Source organism: Thermoascus crustaceus (assembly GCF_041956765.1).
Source record: "Thermoascus crustaceus strain CBS 181.67 unplaced genomic scaffold VTN00scaffold_1, whole genome shotgun sequence".
NCBI lineage: Eukaryota > Fungi > Ascomycota > Eurotiomycetes > Eurotiales > Thermoascaceae > Thermoascus > Thermoascus crustaceus.
The window spans coordinates 6104447-6117223 of record NW_027192527.1 but is presented as its reverse complement, the minus strand read 5'-3'; the positions used below and the strand labels follow the sequence as shown (position 1 = coordinate 6117223).

The 12777-nt window shown below is 48.9% G+C and overlaps 6 protein-coding genes and 1 non-coding gene across 7 annotated transcripts; 4 read left to right on the top strand and 3 right to left on the bottom strand.

Moving 5' to 3' along the window:
• Positions 1–2300: 2300 nt before the first annotated feature.
• VTN00DRAFT_2223 (uncharacterized protein) lies at positions 2301–3827 on the top strand (the record flags this gene model as incomplete). Its single annotated transcript, XM_069428418.1, has 2 exons — positions 2301–3731; positions 3789–3827. 2 exons carry the CDS (start codon positions 2301–2303, stop codon positions 3825–3827), a joined length of 1470 nt encoding a protein of 489 aa, XP_069292925.1.
• Positions 3828–3833: 6 nt separating this feature from the next.
• On the bottom strand, positions 3834–4052 carry VTN00DRAFT_2222 (uncharacterized protein; the record flags this gene model as incomplete). Its single annotated transcript, XM_069428417.1, has 1 exon — positions 3834–4052. One exon carries the CDS (start codon positions 4050–4052, stop codon positions 3834–3836), a length of 219 nt encoding a protein of 72 aa, XP_069292924.1.
• Positions 4053–4630: 578 nt separating this feature from the next.
• On the bottom strand, positions 4631–5035 carry VTN00DRAFT_2221 (uncharacterized protein; the record flags this gene model as incomplete). The annotated part of the gene is made up of 1 exon (XM_069428416.1): positions 4631–5035. The coding sequence occupies one exon, from the start codon at positions 5033–5035 to the stop codon at positions 4631–4633; it is 405 nt and encodes a 134-aa protein (XP_069292923.1).
• A 579-nt stretch (positions 5036–5614) lies between these two features.
• Positions 5615–6914, top strand: VTN00DRAFT_2220 (uncharacterized protein; the record flags this gene model as incomplete). The annotated part of the gene is made up of 5 exons (XM_069428415.1): positions 5615–5627; positions 5705–5721; positions 5776–5799; positions 5880–6283; positions 6332–6914. The coding sequence occupies 5 exons, from the start codon at positions 5615–5617 to the stop codon at positions 6912–6914; spliced, it is 1041 nt and encodes a 346-aa protein (XP_069292922.1).
• A 317-nt stretch (positions 6915–7231) lies between these two features.
• On the top strand, positions 7232–7303 carry VTN00DRAFT_t19. The gene has a single exon. It is a non-coding gene; the product is annotated as a tRNA-Arg (tRNA).
• A 652-nt stretch (positions 7304–7955) lies between these two features.
• Positions 7956–10409, top strand: VTN00DRAFT_2219 (uncharacterized protein; the record flags this gene model as incomplete). The annotated part of the gene is made up of 1 exon (XM_069428413.1): positions 7956–10409. One exon carries the CDS (start codon positions 7956–7958, stop codon positions 10407–10409), a length of 2454 nt encoding a protein of 817 aa, XP_069292921.1.
• Positions 10410–10746: 337 nt separating this feature from the next.
• VTN00DRAFT_2218 (uncharacterized protein) lies at positions 10747–12332 on the bottom strand (the record flags this gene model as incomplete). The annotated part of the gene is made up of 2 exons (XM_069428412.1): positions 10747–12115; positions 12166–12332. The coding sequence occupies 2 exons, from the start codon at positions 12330–12332 to the stop codon at positions 10747–10749; spliced, it is 1536 nt and encodes a 511-aa protein (XP_069292920.1).
• Positions 12333–12777: the final 445 nt, after the last annotated feature.

The following is a 12777-nucleotide window of genomic DNA, read 5'->3' as shown; positions in this document are numbered from 1 at the left end:
AATTATGAATGAGTACCTGATGTATGGGACTGCAGGACATTGCCATGGTTATCGTATCCAGGAGGCCCTTGAATTGGCTGTCGCATGCTGAGATGTTGACTTGCTTGTTCAAGTTGTATCCTCACGGAATCAGGGACTGGAGCATGGTTGTTGGGATACGTCAATTGATGGCTCCTAAATTGCCATTGCTTGCACGATACGTAACGTGAGATCACATCTTTAAAAAAGGGTTTGATCAAGTCCTTGCTTGTAAGGTCCTTGAATAGAGGACCGAACTCTTAATCCAAATCTGCATTGTTTGTGTTGGCACTATCGGGGCTTCTCTGGTGCAAGGCTACATAGGCAAATCGCGTTCTTGAGACCAACCTCGGTCCTGGTCAGCAGAAATAGTCTGTATTGGTGAAAGATCAGAAAACAAGATGTAGTAATCACCTTTGGCATGTTACGGGAGTGACGGGGTCCTGTGCACGGGCACGGAGGCTCCCATCGCTGCTGCCATTCTATTCTGAACTCTCAATTCCGAAAGCGCAATGGGCAACGGACGAGAAACCATGTACGGAGATGCCCAAAGAATCCCCCTCAGAACTGAAGAGTGCCAGTTGCTTGGCATGGAAAAGCAGAGTCTGTTGTCAACGCCTTGGCATGCCTTGGCAATAATATTGACTGTGGGGTAATAGTAACCTCACCCTACCGAGAGAAACACGACACTTCAGCAGTTGGTCATTGTTTGGAAATTCCCTAGTATATCAAGTGAAGTGTAATTTTGATATCCAAGAGAGTAAGGTAAAGACGTGTAGATCTTGGATTCCTCTGTATATTCTAAGATGGAAGTCCCTTGCTGGGATCTTCTCCATGGGGCCAGGCCGAGGAAGAAACTTGCTTCACTCGCTGCATCTGAGTAACATTCCACGACCAAAGTGGAAGAAGGAAAGACAGTGGTGATGCACTGATATGAAGAATAGAATCTAGTCTAAAAGAAATGCCGACAATGGGTTCCAAGAGGACCATTCTATCCTGCCGATCGGGTCTTAAGGCGTCCCTTAGCCATGTGTTGTCACATGGATAAACAGGAATCGAAGGGCTCTCTTGAAGGTCGTGCTGCTGTGGACAGATGGGAGATCGTCCCTGCAAGATATGTACCTAGGTAGTAAGGTGCCAACCTGCTGGTGTATGTATGACAGAGAGGATGAACCCAATCGTAGGAGCACTATTGCATCCACGTGAGAAATTACCGCTCGACCCCATGGGAATGGGAAATCCCCGCATTTTCAACTTCCTGCGGAGTTCTCCGGGTTAACTGAGGCTCCAGAGCTCAACCGTCTTATCGCCCGAGGCTTTCCTGGACCGGACGGTTCCGTTCACATGTCGTGTTTGTGGGCCCGAGCCGACGGAGAAAACACCGAAAAAAGACAAGCCACCTACACCAACAAGTTACAAATAGACTTCGATTATAATCGCGGCATTGCGGGTTTGTTGAGCTGCTTGAGCGTCACCGCATTAATCTCCAGTCTCTAACTCAATTCAAGCCTTGCAACCCCACGGGCGGGAAGCAACATCCGCACCCCATGGGCAGCAAGTCCCAGCTTTTCCCCGCAGGTCGGCCGCCCGACCTCCCCGTGCGCGGCTGCCCACACCGCACGCTAACGGTCGAACTAAACAACAAGCCTTTTACAGCTCCAATAGACGCCACCGCTTGGACCCAGGGCTGCCCGCTAAAACAAACAGTCCAGCGAGGACCTGGAAGGAAGAAATGAAGGACGGAATGTTAGCCCTGTTCGAAAAGATGTTTTTCAGCGCTGATCACCGAGGGTGCAAGGAACAGGGAACCGTGCCTGCTGGTCTTTGGACAGCTTGAGGGTGAGAAACAGTGGCATTTGTGCAACACCCCCGTTCGTATTTCTCATCAACTTGCCCTTAGCAGCAGGGCTCACAACTCTATCCGGTAGGGACTGTTCAGATCAAAGCCCTGTGCAGAAGGTCGATCCCTTCTAGCAGGGCCACCTTCGAGACCGGAGACGTGGTCGTTCTCTGACCGTCCGTGATGGACGGCAGCGATCGAATCCAATGCGGAAAAAGCTCCGCTCGATGCCTTCTCTTCTGCCACTGACATCACTCAATGGGAAAAAAGCATGCTGATCACATGTGGATACCAGAAATCCTCGGTTTTGAACTAACGTTGAGCTGGGAAAAGCAAGCTGTTGGGGATATAAAGGGGGCTCTCGATCTCTCAATGCATCTGGGATCGTGTTTATCACCCGCTGGTCAACGTCCGCACGCTGCAAAGCACAATATAGCACAAGATGCGTGTCTCAAATATTATTCCTGCACTCCTATTGAACGCCAGTTCGCCGCTGAGCACGGCACTGGCAAGCCCGTCGCCAGCTCCAGAGCCGCATGCGCAGCCTCATGCGCAACCGCAGCCACAGCCACAATTGAATCCGTCAAACCCCATGGGAGATATCGCCAGCTACCTCGACGGTATAAAGGGACTTCTCGCGCCCGATCTGTTGTCGGACATTGAGTCCTTCTTCCATCACATTGCATACTTGTTGGACGACAAGACAACGAACCAGACGAAATCCTTGATCGATACGGCGTACAACTTGGTGACACCTCAGCTCATCAACCAGGTGACCGGTCTCTTGGACAACGCAAACGCCCTGTTAACGCCTGAGTTCGTCAAAGACACTCAGGGATTGATTAAGGCAGTGGGCCCACTTTTGACTCCAGATCTTTTCGACAAGGTCGACAACCTCCTGACCAACGGGAACAAACTTCTGACACCGAAATTCGTCGAGGAAACACAAGGACTCATTAGCGCAGCGGGCCCACTTCTCAAACCGGATCTCTTCGATAAAATCGACAGTCTCTTGACCAACGGCAACAAGCTGCTGACGCCGAAATTCGTCGAGGAGACACAAGGTCTGATTAGTGCAGCAGGACCGCTTCTCAAACCGGATCTCTTCGATCAAATCAACAGTCTCTTGACCAACGGGAACAAGCTGCTCACACCAAAATTCGTTGACGAGACGCAAGGCCTGATTGGCGCAGTTGCTCCAGTGCTCACCCCTGATCTCCTTAAAGAGGTTGGAACACTGTTGGGCAATGCAAATGCTCTATTGACCGAGAAATTTGTCAAAGAGGCACAAGCGCTGATTGGCGCACTGGATCCTGATGTTCTGGGAGAGGTCGGCGGTCTTCTGACCAATGCAAATGCCCTCTTGACACCGAAATTCGTCAACGAAACACAAGGCTTGATCGACAACGTATTCCCTGCTCTGACTCCTGAAGTTCTTGAGCAAGTTACCAGCCTCTTGACCAATGCGAACAACCTGTTGACACCCGAGCGTGTCAAAGAAGCTGGAGGCCTGATCGACAATGTGTCTCCTGTCCTTACTCCCGAAGTTCTCAAGGAAGTCGGCAGCCTCCTGAGTAATGCAAATGCTTTGTTGACGCCCGACTTCGTCAAAGACGCTGGAGGCCTGATCGACACTGTATCCCCTGTCCTCACACCTGAACTCCTCAAGCAAGTGGGCGGTCTCTTGAGCAATGCCAATGCTCTGTTGACGCCGAAGTTTGTTGACGAGACTCGTGGGTTGATTGATAGTGTCTCCCCAGTCTTGACCCCCTCTATCCTCACGGAGGTGGGCAACCTATTGATCAACGCGAACGATCTATTGACGCCGAAATTTGTTAACGAGACCCAAACATTGATTAATGATGCTTCCCAGGTAAGTCACCAGTGGAACAATCATGATAATAAACCAAGAAGACTAATCAATTCGTAGTTACTTCCGGTATTGGTAAAGCTCCTGGGCTCTCTTTGACGAACGTTAAACATTCATGAGAAATTCATGAGCCACGCACATAACGGGGAATAATGAATGAGAAACGAATGAGAAATGCAGTTCACATATTTTGCCTCGTCTAACCACACTCCTGCAAGAAAAGGATGTCTTTCTTAAACAGCTTATCCGGTGGAGAGAGAGATGCTCCGCTGAGTAGTATTTAATGAAATTTGTACATACACGCACCCATGCTCGTGATATCATCCCTCTGACTGTGGTGCCTGGAGTATTTAATATGTCTTTGTAGCACTGGGAAGCTCTTCATGCGAAATCAATAGGTTTGCCTGTGAAAAGGTTTGCGACTTTTGTGGTCGAAACATTTTGCATTGCGGCATAGGTGTGTTTATCGTATCTTAGACAGCAATGCATGATGATCACCTTTGGGCTCTATGTTCTCTCAACGTCTTGAAGAGGACATATCGACACCTGGAAGAACATCGGGAAGACTCCGAGCGATGCGACCTAAGGCGCAGGAAATGCTGCAAGGGGCACAATCTCGCATCGGATCTCTCGGCAAGAAACCTTTCCTCCACATCCTTGTTTTCGAATATATCTTCGCCTCATGGCTTTGCATGGTCTAAGAGTTGTCCACAATGCACAAGGTTCTGAGGTGGCCAAGTCCACAGTTCGGCTTGGGAGTCGAGGCTCGCTCTTTGGCAACTGTCCGTCCGGAAAGAAAGGTAGGTATGCGGCGCAATAAATCCAAATAGCACTCAGGTCAGGTAAGAAGTCGACGTGAGGTGTTCGGGTCGCGCGCGCGCCTGAAATCTCACCCCTTCACTTCACGAGGGGATCTCAGAGACTTTGATCTTCTGATACTTCGACACAACCTTCAATTCGATGTCCCTCTCCTGGGTCTTCTTGTCTAACGCCCTCTGTACTTCAGCTCTCTTCTTCTCGGCATCCTCCAGCCTGTGCTTCACCTCCTTCGCGGCTTCCTCCTGCGCCTTGAGAGCCGCTTCGGACGACGGGTACTCTTTGCGCAGCTGCTCAAGCTGTGAGCGGACTTCATCGATATCAATCGAGGTACAAGTGACCGGATGGTATCGGTGAGATGGCAGCGGCTCTCCAGGGACACGGATATCGGGGAGGAGGGAGTGGATGGGCGTTGTGCGGATCGAGGATGTGAGAGGAACTGGTTGGATTGAGGTTGGCTCTGATGGTGGAGAGAGAGGGAGCTGGCTCATTTTGAATAGAGTCGAGGTTCTTTTTGGGAACAGCTCAAGAAAAGAAAGGAGCGACTTATATAAGTCGGTAAGAGGTGAAGTCAAAAGAGACGCTCGCCCAGAAATTAGGTAGAACTGTTTCTCTGTCGACTCCCGAGATGCGACCAGCGATGGATGATAACAACTCCCGAAGGCCGAAGCGGAGCAGCGGCGACAATTCACCGAAAAGAGAGGAGTCACGAGTCACCTACAAAGGCACTAGAGGAGAGGAGATAAAGTCAAACAGAGGCCCGAGGCCCAGAAAACATGTAGAACTGTATTCCTAAGTTCCGTGGCGACCGACTCCCGAGATACGGGTCGGCGGCGACGATTGTGAATGAGCCCCGAGTGCCGAAGCGGAGCGGCCGCAGAGGCGGTAGCTTTCTGCATGACATAATATCTCACCGCCTTTACCATTGGCCTCCGTGCGGGGAGTGCCCAGGGGCGTCGCAATGCCACATACAACGACGCTCAGGAGCAAGTTCTAATTGGGGTCTTTAATCAGAGCAAGAGGAGAAAGGGTCGGTATACAGAGTAAATTCATTTTCAGTTGCTTTCGTCATGCAGGCTTTCGGTATGTACTACCTAACCTTCAGGTCTCTGCCCGTGAGAGTTTGGCGGAGTTGGAATTGCTTACGGAAAGCCTTCCAGTCCCGAAGAACCGGAGGGTAAGTCGTATGTCAATTATAGACGACAAAGATACTAAGTTCTTTTACTTCTAGCCAAGGTTTGACCTTACTTTGAGGGTGAGTAGTATTGATTACCTGAGTTTCCGGCGAAGGCCGCTAGAAAGACATACGATGCTGATGCGATGCCTACCCCCTAGATCATCGATCTCAACAACGTGCCCCTGTCCGGAGCGTCATATGTCAAATGGCATCTTCCTTCATCCACCGAACATCATGGCCAGACGGACAAAGCTGTCATCCAAGACCACAAAGCGACCTGGGACTACGAGAAGGCCTTGCAGGTCCGAATGACCATCGGTCGGGACCAAATGCTTCAAGAATGTGAGATCTTTTTTGAGATCTTCCAAGAGTTCGGATCTGGTGGACGGGGAGACAGGATTCTACTGGGCAGGATCAGACTCAATCTCGCGGAATACGTGGACAAAAGTGATGATGATGAAGGCATCACGAGACGATATCTGATGCAGGACAGCAAGATCAATAGCACCCTCAAAATAGGGATAATCATGCATCAAATCGAAGGAGATAAGAATTTCAACACGTATGCTAATCTGAAATCTCTATGCGTTCAATTGCTAACTGCTGACAGGCCGCCTCTCAAATCGGCTATGGTGTTCGGCGGCATCGCGGGTGTCGTGTCTCAAGAGCAGGGAGATCCTGATGAGCTTGGTCGGATTCCATCAATCAATGGCGGTAAAAGCAGAGAAACAGGAGACTTGCAAGACATGTACCGCCGCACCCTGGCTGCTTCCTGGACTTGTCGTGCCGGAGAGCTACCCCCCGATCAACTGATCGAGGAACTGTTCAGTGGCCGTGAGGGCTGGGCAACTGGAGCTCAAAGTACTCGATCTGGACGATCGGGAAGAGGTGATGATTATGAAGAGACCACCTCCATGAGCGATGCGGATTCAAGGCGGACGTTGCAAGGACCCCTGTTGTCCCCTGTGCTAGGTCAGCGACCGAAGAGCTCGTCAAGTGACAATTCTCGGAATGAAAAAGGCACAGAATCTCCTTCAGGGTCTGACGGCCTAGACGGAAGGGGGAGCATCGAGCGGCAGCTGTATGACAGCACAAAGGACAATGAGTGGAGGAATCGCAAGACCACTCACGAAATCTCTGAATTCGACGTGCGTGAGGACTTGAAAAGCTGGGAAGTCTCCGTTAAAAACTGATCTCGAAAATGTTTGTCTCAAAGTAGGGGAAATCCCGTGATCTAATGGGATGCCCCCGAAAGACAGGTTTCCCATTTATCGCTCTTCTTGATACCCATTGGTTCATAATTGTTATACACTAACCTTAGTTGAGCCTGTATTAGTAGCTTGTTTATTTAGTTAATAAATTTTGCTTTACTGTGGAGGTTTTTCGACATTTCATAAAGCACCTCTTACTCTACATATCTATCAAAAATATACGGCCACCCTCTCGACTGCCTTTCGGTTCTATTTAGGTTTCTGAAAAGGAATTATCACAGTTTGCTTCACAGGAATATGGTCACGTGGCCTAATGGTAAGGCGTCAGATTTCGGCTCTGAAGATTGCGCGTTCGAGTCGCGTCGTGATCGTTTAATTTTTTTTGCTTTACTTGGAGCTACCTATGCCAAGGGTAGGTGTAAGCAGGATTCATTACTATATTAGCTAACGTAGATCTGGGAGAGCTGAAGTAAAAATGTTGGTATTTTTTACTGAAGTTTAGGAGTATCGATTTAATTTCTAAACAGCCCATTTATGAACAAGGTATGCACATGTTTTCACGTGTTTTGAAACCCACTTCCCATCCACCTGTGGAAATTTGGAGCCGACGCCTAAGGCATGTTCTCCCTCAAGAGTGTATACCCTTCAAGTACATCAACAAGAATGTTCATTCTACAGATGACCTTTCTTCCCCTCATGTTGGTTAACACATCTTGAATATCTAGATCCATGCATTCGCAGTGGCTCCGCGGCCGCGAAAGGCCAGTTATTCTCAAAGAAGTAAAATTCATCCATAGCACTTTGGCAGCATGTAAGCTCTTTAACGGCTTGCTGTTAATAATACCTCCGCAGGTATATAGGACAATGCCGTTTGTGCCTTAGGTATATATAGCCTAATAAGGTTTAGCCCATATCATCTCCAAAGCTTCCGCCGATAGCTGATAAAATCAAGGACGTAAAGCCGGAGTCCAGGGAAGAAAGGCTTTTATTGTTCACCCGATCCCATTACGCTCTTTCTTCCATATGTTCGCCAGACTCTCAAGAGATGGCGTGGCGAATTTGCGACGTCATTTAACCCTTGGGAGTCGAAGAGTACCTCTCCTTTCGACCTCTCCCCGCCGACCTGAGACCTTTGCTCAATATCATGACTCGTCGAATAATGCCCAGAATGAATCTCGGTCCCGTTCGCCTCGAGCCAGACGTGGTTCCATTAATCGGAACAGACACAGGCGTCGCCCTGAAGGCCAGAGGGTGGTTCTTGATGTCACCTCTCTAGGGAAACCAGGAGAGATTCTCGTCGTGCCGAATCGGAAACGTCGCCGACAGATACCAGAGGTTCAGGAGGAAACAAATACCAAGAAACAAGAGACTGGAAAAGAAGAGGATGGGCTTCCATTTATGCTAGGAGAATTGGGAAAGGAACTCGAAAGCGTTGCGGATACTGCGGAAATCAGTAACAATATCGAAAATTTTCGCTCTTCGTATCGGCCTCATGACAAGTTGAACCTCGAAGCTTGGATTGAACTGCGGAAAACTATGGAGCGTTCGTTCACAGCCGATCAGCTGTGGAATTATATTTCTCGGTTTGAACAGTCGGATTTGGTTTCAGTGGAAGGACGGGAGCGCAACGCAGGTTCAGACAATGCGACATGGAAGCCAGGAACATCTCTCTTTCTGGAGACGAACCCTGAATTCCAAGAGCGCATTTCAAACCGTGTTGCCGCAGCCCAGGATCTCAGAGGAAAGATACTTCTCGTTGAAAAGATTCTTCGAGACTGCTGGCAGCTCGGTGTCCATGGTGAAGTAGGTCAACTGGACGTGCATTTGCCGTCTTATGCCATATCCTTGCTCCCAAGCTCCGAACGCTGCTCCTTCGATAATTTGGCCGACTCGTATGAAGCAAACATGGACATCGACCGCGCCTTGAATCTTGTCAGGATTACTGGAAGTCAGCACTCCTGCGAAGCAATTCGCGACATCATCCAGGATTCCGCTTCTCAGATATGCAACGAAGAAGTTAGCCTATCTCCACATTCAGGTATTCGAAATGGCAATAGCGGTCAACTCAGCACAGAATTTTTGCAATGGGTTGAAAAAATGTACCCGGTAGTTTGCGAGAGGAAACCTCGTGAATCCGTGGGCACATTGTACTATCTTCCGGAGAACAAGACTGAAGCGGACAAAGCCCGAAGAGACATACAACTTGCGCTTTACCGCCAAATTGCTACCCCGATACCATTCTGTACATATTTACCAACGTCGAAGAAAGCAACCGTCTACTCAGTCAACACTGAGAACACGGCTTCATGGTTTGACCGAGAGAAGAAATGGTTCAGATGGGCGACGGCCTCTACTCGGACCGCTGATCCTCAGGGATTCACAGCACCCTTCTTTGACGCACATCAGTCACGCATCTCCGGTGACCTTTTGACATTACTCAGAGGCACTCCGAATGCAAGCAGGGATTTACCGGAGCGAAATCAGATCACCGAAAGTCTGACGGCTACGGTTGGCAAATGTCTTTTCTTGGAAAAGCCCGGATTAGATGAAACAACTATAAATGCCACTCGTCTTGGAGAATTATCGTTGCCTCGGATTTTCACTACGGACATACCCAAGGTCGCTCCATTCATACGTCTCTTGACTCCATTCCCTGGAAGTATAGATCGGCAGCTTCATCGGATCAGGCTGACTCCGACTGCTGAGAAAGCCCACACTTTGCCGTCACTTGAGCTGGATATCGAAATGAGCGGACCAGATGTGTCACCTTATTCTGACCGAGCCTTGGCTATCCGAAGGGTGAAAGCCGTTCTTCTTGAGAACAGTATCGACTACCTGATCCCCGAGAACGGGCTGGATCTTCGATTTACGAGAAGGATTTATTCAGATCTTTTCAATAACAAGCGCCCTGACGGTGCCTTGAGCAACGACCTTTTTGATAGAAATGACAAGGTGTTCATAGAGAGCATTGAAAGTTCCTTGGAGAGTATTCTCAAGCGCGTGAGACCGGGAATCCATGACACCTCTCTGCCAGCATTTTGCCACATATCGCTGCCGAGAAAGCTCATCGAGGACATGTTTTTGGGTGACAGGCCATCCAAAGACAAAGATCTAGAGACTGCAGAGGCGAACGGTGGATCGGACGAATACATAAAGAGCGAATATGTGTTTCCTCCGTTGGATGACTTTTCTGGGTCGCGTATTCACACCTACGACTTTTATGGAGAACGGCTCACTTACAATTATTATGAGAGCGGGCCGCTTCTCCCCAAACATACAACTAATCTTTCCCTCGACATGGACGTGACAGATGACAGAATCGCTCAATCAAGGAACTCGATGAACACATCTCTGTCTGACGGCACACTTACTCAAGAGTTCCATTCTTTCTATAATACTGCATGCAAGTTGGCGTTTATTCTGGGCGGACATCGTGAAAAAGGGTTTTTGAGTGCTGGTGCAGACAGACGAATGTGATGCAGTGACTATAGAAATGATTATGATTACTGGACGCTACCCATGTACAGTACAATTGTATCAGTATATATCACCTCATTTTCGTTTACGCTATATATATGACATATCACTAACAGGCGTTGTTAAAGACGGAGTTTAATAAAGAAATATACATAAAATGCTCAATTGCAGACTACATCCTATGACTTTCATTGATAATGGTGAACCTTGGAAAATGTGATGTGCATGCTAGCTGTCCCTAGAGGATAATTTCGCGATTTTGATTATTATTCTGGCAGTACCAGTCAATAAGCGAACGAAAAAGGGGGTTTCTGTAGATCCGGTTCTGATTCCGCTTTTATACCCCTGAAAAGACGTAGAAATCGTTTACTCCCCTTCTAAATCCATGTTCCCATTCCCAGCCCAAGCCCTGACTGAATTGATCTGTTTCGATGATTCTTTTCTTGACCCATAGGTCTAGTGCGCCAATCTTATCACCACCATCGCCCCCGCCGGGCAGAACGCCATGCGCTCTAGCACAGAAAAAGTTCATTGCATCACTGAATCCTAGATCCCAGCCGTAAGTGTATCTCCAGTGCTCTAATTGAACACCTGGCGCGGTTTGATCCCAGTATCTTACATGATCTGATGCAGCGGAGTCTCGGAGTCGTGCTCGTTGCATTTCCGCTTCTCTGACCTTTGATCTCACTTCCTCTTGGGAAACAGTGAGCCAGGAAGGGGCTGGTATGGCACCTGTGTTGACTTGCTCCTTGAAGCCCCAGTCCCCGCCATCCATCCAGTCCATTTTGAAGGTCCAGAATGCGCAACCGGCCGTTTTCGATTGCCAGGTCTTTGTCTGTTCATGACCAAAGGTTTTGGTCAATCCGGGTCGTTCTGACGGATCGACACGGTTCCATGTTTGTGTATCCATCACGCAGCTGTACTCGCCCACGTAAACAGCCATGGTGCTTTTGTTGTCAAAGACATTACCCTGGCGACCGTTAAGCTCCCATAGCTCCCCGGGTATACGACCGATGATCTCGTGTGGCGACTGGGATCTATCTGATTCCGTAAAGGTATAGTACTTGTGCGTATCGACAATAACCGGATTCACCGGACCGGTACCTGTAGTTCGATTCTTGGACATGGCATAATCCAAAGCTGCAGAAAGATTCCAGCCATCGCTGATGTATATAGGCAAAGACGGGTCCACAGCGCTGGTGATGGCGAGGATCTCGTCATACCACTGATACATCCCCGGTGCGTCCCAGATGGATTCGTTGCATAGCTGGACTCCGATGACGCCGGTCATCGCGTGGTAGGTTACCTCTTGTACAATAAAGGCAAGACAGTCTCTTGCCATTGCTAGATTGTGTGGGTTTCCCCAGAGTTCTGCCTTCCCACTGTCTGTTCCGCTATGGCCTTCGGGATTCGCTCCTCCAGGGACAGCATGAAAATCAATCAAGACGCCGATACCATGACGGCGGCAGTTTTCAATAACTCGTTTTGCGATGCTCCATGCATGAACGTAAACTAGGGAGGGCTCCCCTTCGAAAGCAGTACCTAGGCAGAAGCTGGGACCAAGAGTGAAGAAACCAATTGGCAGTCGTATAGAGTTACAACGGGCGACGTCTTTGAGCCAGCGAAGGTCGTCTTCAGTTAGAGCCATGAGCCAGTGCTTCTCCCACTTTGCTCTGGTGGCCTCAAGCCCCGAGGCTTTAAGCGATCTATTTATGTTCAACGGAGTCCACGGCTTAAGGCATTATACGAGACTCACTGCTTTACAGCCTCCAGTTCACTTGATCCAGGCGTACCATCTTCATACATGCTGCCAGTAAGCCATCTTTCGAGCACAAAAATTGAACCCAGGTTAGTTCCATGCTGATACCGATAGCGAAATATACCTCTTGCGGTTGGCGGTACTGGACCCGTCGTTGAGGCCATCTTGGTTGACGCAGCTGTCGTATATCTTTATACATACAAAAGACCGAGCTTATTGAACTGGTTAGAGGTATGCATGATACCATTAGCAACCCGAGGCTCAATGTAGCTCACGGTGTACCAAGAAAGCCTCGCATAAGCATGGTAGCATTTAAAAATGCTGGATAGGCAGACTAACGCTGTCTAGACCTCAATTTAGACAACCTCCAAACGAGCAGACGCTTATGTTTAGCCCCAATCACAAAGGACCCGAATAAGGCAGACCGACAAGGATGTGATCGGAATATTGGTATCACTCTATACCCAGGTCGAAGGATGTATGTAGCAGTATGAATTTTCCCAGAAAAGCCCTGGGAGACGGAAACCGACAATTAAAGGAGCAAGCCAGCTTACATCAATGATTCTGAAACTAACATTTCAAATTTCTCTAGTATGGATCGGAAGGAAA